We start from the raw sequence: 7,417 nt of genomic DNA on the forward strand, positions 1-7,417 counted from the left end.
TGAATCAGCTGGGCAACCTTCACTGGAGAGGAGGACGGGGAGAAAAAAAAAGGGAAAGGGTTTCCATGGAGATGGACGTTAAAGCAAGAAAGAATAATTATCCAATGAGACCTGTACACATAAAATGTCAGCCTCTAAACTAAAGGATGTGACATTGCAAACTATTCTGAATAAATGTGCACAACCAAAATATTACGTAATAAATAACAACTACAGCGCAAATAGTCACAAAATACAATCTTAGAAATATTAAATAATAATGACTGCTTTAAATATCTTCTATTGAATAACTATACATTACTATTGAAACTATCTTTTCATTTAAAGACATAATACGTACTGTAGTGTTAACGTAAACAAATGTTAATTCACAGCATACACTAAACATTTTCAACATCATGATGTTTAGCATCGTGTTTAAATATTTTAGTGTAAATAACCAATCAGGATTTGCCATCATGTGAGTCACACATATAATTGACATTCAAAAAGCCTAATTGGGTCATCAGTTGCCATGATGTGCTCTGGTCACAATGATCACAATCAATTAAGAGACAGTGGCTGAGTTCCGGCTCCTTCCAGTTATCGAGACAAAGCCGATGGATTCTCTCCTGCAAGAAGGCAGCTAGTTGACTGCGAGCTCAGGGTGGTATTAATAGCCACTGTAGGGGTGTCAAGGGTCTTTGGCTGTCATAGGGTAGCAGCCGGGTTCAGAGCAGCGATGAACCGCTGTCACCTCGGTGGGAGAAAGGCCGTTGAAACGCCCGGTTTTAAAGTCTAAAATGTTTTTCTTTGTTAATTTTCAAACCAGTGAAAGAGTCCAACTATCTGCCAGTGGATGGCAGTGTTGACTGAGCCTGCTCTCATTCAATATCTTGCACTATTGTTTTAATGTTATGCACCACCCGCCATGACACATTCCTTGTATGTGAAAACATACGTGGCAATAAATGGTTCTGATTCTGATTTCAGTAAATATGGTATGTCTCACAATACAATATATAAATTCAGCCCGTGCAACTCACCGTACTTCACGTGGTTGGGGAAGCTAAATTGTCGACAAAGAAAACAAATTAGTTCAATTAATCCTCTCCACTTGGTTAATAGCAGAGCATAATAGCTTCATCCTTTAATTGGGCCCACACATTAGCATCACTAAGAAAGGGTTATGGCTAAAGCAACAGAGCAGGGAAAGAAAGTAATTCCTCTGGCTGTCCCTCGTGGCTGTATGCACCGTGTTCTGTGCAACAGATAAGACCCAACAGGAAGGTCCAGCATTCTGCATATCCAGAGGCCCACTGCAGCAGCCCAGGAGGACTAATCCGGTGCTTTGTGGTTTTGCCGATTATAGACCTAGTTTATCCCGAGGTTCAGTTCACTGCATTCAGCTTTTATTTTCTTATCTGACATTCACTTGGGATTGTACCGTGGTGTCTGGCTGCCTTTGCTTTATAAAAATACAGTACTTAATACACCCAATAGATCTTATTATTACTGGTTTATCGAACAGTGTTTTACTTTCTGACGAGGCTAACTGGTAAAGTCGTATTGTGTCAGAATCAGCTCTGACGGGAAATTGTGTACAAATACTTGGATTGCAGTCTAGAAAAAAAGCTCCAAACAAACAAAAAAGTTGGAGGTCAATCTGATATCTCTAAAGCTGTCCTCAACAAAAATATTATCTCGTACACTCACATGATTGTGTTGACTCATGGATAACTTGATTTGATCGAAAGACCTGTAAAACTGAGTTTCTCCACAAAGAATCACAAAAAGCAGCACTCTGGTGTTTAGCAGAGATGTGCACATACGTTTCTTGGAAATAAGTCATTGAGCATAAAAATAATCTAAAAAATGACAAAACAAAACATATAAGATAAGACTAAGTCTAAAATGGGCGATTAGTTGACTAAAACGGGGCATCCCTAGATATCTATTGGTAGTAGTAGTGGTAGTGGTAGTGGTAGTAGTATATTTTGTGCATTTATCATGTTTTGAGTTCAAGTCTGTGTTCTGTGTTCGAATGAGACAAATGTCCCTTTGGGGACAATAAAGTTAATGTTGAGGTCAAAGCTAAAGATGGGATAGATAACTGACAAGACTGACTATGTTATATATTCATTCACATCACAATGCAACAATCAAGTACACTTAATAAACAACCCTTAGAAATCAAGAAAGTCTGGTATTCTTTGGTTTTGTTCGTGTGGCTGATAGACAATTGTTCAACGTCTTTCAATACAAAACAAATGCACGTAGTGACTTAAACAGAGCTAACAGCAGCAGCTGAACTAATCTGAAGACCCATTATGTACAGTTCATGTTTTAATGGATCCTCAAAGTTTGTACTTGGCATACTTTGCATTTCATGTCAAGAGTTCTCTGACATTTGCAGAGCGGTAGATCGAAGCCGACATTTTGACGGCTTTCTACACTGATCAGCATGCAGCCGTCAAATTGAAATTGGCACTGTGCCTTTCAGGCCTGTTCTCCACCGCTGAGGGAGCATCACATGTATCTGGAATCATTTGAGGAAATTATACTTCCAGAAGCAAGGCGCAGCCGAGTCAAACATTTACAGGCACAGTGGAAGGCTCTGCTGCTTACTACACGACTCTTCTTCTCCACTTAGGGAGCCCACAGTAACTGACAAACGCCGCAACCTTTGTGTCTCGTTGACTGCCGGGGAATGAGCCAATTAGAGGTGTTTGCCAGGGGAGAAACAATCATGAACACCTCACTGTGGCAGCCATTCGGCAATTGTTTCACTGAGGCAGCAGTAAAAACTGCAGTGTTTTATTTCTCTGTTTGTAAAATGACTCTGTATTCATTCTAAGAAGCACAAACAGCAAAGTCCCTTTCAATTGTTAATATATTGTGCTGTGTTTAAAGACATCAGGACATATTAGGGCAACAGCTCACCAATATTGAACCCGGTTACTTTATCTATATTTGAAAGCATCCTCTTATCACTTCTGGTCACACTCAATTTAGCATGAAACAACCAGATGAATGTAGAAGGCTAAGAGAGCTCTTTACAAAGGCCTGAATGCGACAACAGACCAGCAGTGCTCTCTACTGGCAAGAAAAGTACTCAATAGAATTCATTATACCTCCATTTCCTCAGTATGCAGCACAACTTTCGTCAGGATCAGTGAAATGGAGATTGATGGATTGATTGGGAGGACTTACCCATATTAAAAAAAAGGTTTCAGTGAAGATATATTGTTCTTTTCACACGACACACATATAAGTATCTATCTTTGGTATGTGAAATAGCCAAATGTATTGAATCACAAAAACTATTCAAATGATTGCGACTGGAGTACAGAAGATACTTAAGAATCATTATCACCAAATCTGTGCCAGATTGACTCTTCAACTGAACAGGATCTTCCTTAAAAAATATACATTTTAGATTTAGAGTTAAACATCAATTCACATAAATTATTGTGTGTAGGATTTCTTAAATAAAAATACCTACAATAACGTCCAAAATAAAATCTAAATAATGAGAAAGATAATGTGCTAGTAAATCTCATGAGTGTTAGTTATAGGCAACCGCAGCAGGTAAGGTTGCGTCACGTACCCTGATATCATGTTGCCTACTTATTCACTGCAGAGGAGGACCAGATTTGAGTGACAGTCATTGCAAACTTAGAGGATATATTCAAGATGATACATTTTCTTTGTAGTGTTATTAATCCAGTGTTGGCAAATCAATCAATCAATGAAATTCATGTGCAATCAGTGTTATCTGGATTTGGTTGTACTTTAGAGCATGACCAGTTCATGGTTGCCGAAAAAGAACTCAAATACGAAGAAAAAGATTAAACAGAAAGTTAGTCATTACAATCATAGATGCGATTAGGAAATGGACTTCTGGAACTGACCTCATCCTGCATCGTCAAATAAGTGAATGGAACTGGTTTATTGTGCAGGCAGGTGCACACAGTTGGTTTTATTCAACTAAAACAAAGAGCTATGACAAGGGGGATGATACCCAAGCATTACTTTTATTGATGTAAAAATTGTTTTCAATCAAGAAAATACTCTTTTTTTTTCGGTTTTGGAGAATTTTGTCTTTGAACCTACAGATATCCCCACTTTAATTGGAATAAGGTCTAAAGATTATTAGGCGATTCAATTATATCAAAATATGCCTGTTATAAGGTTAAATATAAGAAATCGTCATAAATTGTGTCAAAGGTCTGGTGCACTAGGTCCATCGTATCTCGTCACCATATCTGTGAATCAGTTAAAATCTACAGCAAATGCACTCATGGACAGGACCCTGACTTTAGTAAACACCAAAGGCCACTTAGTATACACTGAATCCCTCATTAGTTTGAGAATACAATAAATGTGACATTTATTAAGAATAATGGAGATACATGTACTGCATCTTAATTAAGTATGTCTAACTGAGGCCAGACTTAACAGCATGATCATGAAGAACATTAGATAATTGTATCAAAAAAACAAAGTTAATACTGGTGGAAAACCCAAATATGAACCTCTGTGAAAACAGGTCTGTACATGAAAAAAGAATTTCAACACAAGTCTATTGGACATGCATGGGTTAAATGCAAAATCAGTGCAGCCAATTTAAAAAAAAAAGGCTTTGTGGGCTTGGCAAACTTTCCATTCAGCATACAAACAATTGCACAAGGTTCAGTCATTCAGTGTTTCACAGCCTGTCCGCCTTAAATCAAGACCCCTCATATTTAAGGTAAGCAATATAATGTAGAAGTTACGGCATTAAACAAATATATATGTATATATATATATATATATATATATATATATATATATATATATATATATATATATATATATATATATACATATATATTTATGTTGTGAATTTAGTCAGTATTTATAATATTTTCATGTTACTATTCTATCCACAGCCATTATGCAAACCATTGTGCTGTTGGTGTTGTGGGTACTGGGAACATCACTGGTGTTGCCAGACCCCGACACAGCTGGAGAGAAAGTGTCCGAAGAGCCCATTCCCTGTTCTAAAGGATGCACCTGTCTGTATGATGACTACAGCTTGGAGCTCAACATGTACTGCAGTGCTCGTAACCTCACACAAATCCCGTCGGACATGCCCCCCACTACTCATTCCCTCTGGCTGGATGGCAACCTGTTCACCTCCCTCCCAGCAGTGTCTTTTAAGGATCTTTCTAACCTGGACTTTTTGAATCTGCAGAGTGGCGAGCTGGTGACACTTGACCCTCAGGCTTTCAAAGGACTTAGGTTGCTTGCACACATTCACCTTGAGCGAAATCGCCTCCGGGTGTTACCAGGTACGATCTTCCAGAATACCCCTAACATTGCTTCAATTAGTCTGCATAACAACCAACTCGCTCGTCTTGAAGAACGACTGTTTGCAGGACTCTCACACATGTGGCTTCTCAACCTAGGGTGGAACTCATTAGCAGTTTTACCTGAGACAATTTTCCATGACCTGCAAGGTCTACGGGAGCTTGTTCTCGCAGGGAACAGACTTGCTTACTTGCAGCCACAGCTTTTTCAAAATCTTGCTGAGCTTAAAGAGTTGGATCTGACTGGAAATCAACTCAAGGTCATCAAAGCTAATGTGTTTGTTAAACTAACTAAACTGCAAAAGCTATACCTGGCCCAGAATCAGATTGTGACAGTAGCACCCAGAGCTTTTGTAGGCATGAAGTCACTAAGATGGATGGATATCACAAACAACAGACTGACTTCTCTCCATGACGACACTTTCTTGGGCCTGCATAGTCTTCATGTACTGCGTCTTTCCAACAACTCAATTACTGGAATTAGGCCCAGGACGTTCCGTGACCTGCAATATTTAGAAGAGCTACGACTCAGCTACAACAGGATCCGAGCCCTGGGGGAAAGGATCTTTGAGGGGCTCGGTCATCTGGAGGTCCTAGAGCTAGAGCACAACCAAGTGCAGGAGGCACAAGTGGGTAGTTTCACTGGGCTCTCTCATGTTGCCGTCATCAACTTGTCTGGAAGCTGCTTCCACAGTCTGCCGGACCAAATTTTCAAAGGTCTGTCAAAGCTTCACAGCCTTCATCTGGACAGAGGTTGCCTAGAAAGAGTCACAACTCAAGCTTTCACTGGACTCTCTGGTTTACGGAGGCTTTTCTTGCAGCACAACAACATCTCTGTGGTAGAACGCCAAAGTTTTGCAGAACTGGTGGGTCTATTGGGTCTGGACTTGAGTTTCAACAAGTTGGAGGTTCTAACAACCCATACATTCTCTGGTCTAAAGAATTTGGAGTATTTGCTCTTGTCCAACAATGAATGTCAACAATTTTTGCAAAATGGCACAAAGCAGCTACTCCCAAGACTGCGCTATCTGGACCTGAGAGCCAATACCTTGACAAGCATGGTCCCTGATTTTCCAGAGAGTATGGAAAAACTTTTGCTCTCTTGGAACCCGTGGAAATGTGACTGCAGTGCCCTCCCACTCAGAAACTACAGCTTGAGAAATCCGTCGGTGATACCTCGGCAAGTGGAGACTCACGCGGAGGGCGAAGAGCCCGACACAACGATCACCATACTCAACAATATTACATGCACCAGCCCGCCACCGCTAGTTGGTCAAGACCTGCGAGATATTGACAGTGAAATCTTCCAAAGCTGCTGAACAAACACACACAGATGTGTTTGGGGAACTGGTTGCTGTAATCTGGAATATTTTCAACAATGTGTATTCTTCCAGTTTCAATATTTGAATTGTAATACGAATGCATGATTTAGGTTCTTGTTTCACATTTACTATTGACAGATAAATGTTGTCATGCGAGTCAAAAACTGTCATTAAAATAATGGCATATAGGCCTACAATTTGAAATTCAAAAATAAAATGGCCTTTTTTCCAAAATTTTAATTAAGTCCATTAAGTATGAATCCAAATGTATTCGATCATTTATGTGACTGGGCTGGTTGAACATATCTGCACAGCTCAGCAACTAAAATGTCTTCAAGATGTTTGTTTTACTTGGTGTAGTAATGCTCCATGTTTGTCACTGTCTTCACCGCGACAATAAATGTTTTAAAACTTGAATGCCTTAACTTTCTTTTCAAAATGTTACTTTTGTAAAAATGTTACCACAGAAAATGAATTAGTTAGTTTACCACACCATGGGATAGATTAGCTTCACACAGTACACACATGATTTATACAAAGCAATGACTCTCATTAATTAGTAAAATGGAACAGTTACACAGTACAAAAAGGATATAGCACATACTATTAAATGAAAGTAAGTACTTCAATAGGAACAGAGTATATGTAACGTTACCTCTCGGGTCACACTGATGCAGCACCTGCGAAATATAGCACAATAAAGCTAGCTAGCTAGCTAGCATGCTGAGTGCACTATACTCTTTTGAGCACGAGAGACTTCAA

At 39.4% G+C, this 7,417-nt stretch overlaps 1 protein-coding gene across 1 annotated transcript; it reads left to right on the forward strand.

Annotated features, from left to right (window-relative positions):
• Positions 1–4,918: 4,918 nt before the first annotated feature.
• On the forward strand, positions 4,919–6,652 carry igfals (insulin-like growth factor binding protein, acid labile subunit; the record flags this gene model as incomplete). Its single annotated transcript, XM_079233026.1, has 1 exon — positions 4,919–6,652. The coding sequence occupies one exon, from the start codon at positions 4,919–4,921 to the stop codon at positions 6,650–6,652; it is 1,734 nt and encodes a 577-aa protein (XP_079089152.1).
• Between the last annotated feature and the right edge of the window lie 765 nt (positions 6,653–7,417).

The sequence above is a fragment of the Taurulus bubalis genome (assembly GCF_910589615.1).
Source record: "Taurulus bubalis genome assembly, chromosome: 17".
Classification (NCBI taxonomy): domain Eukaryota; kingdom Metazoa; phylum Chordata; class Actinopteri; order Perciformes; family Cottidae; genus Taurulus; species Taurulus bubalis.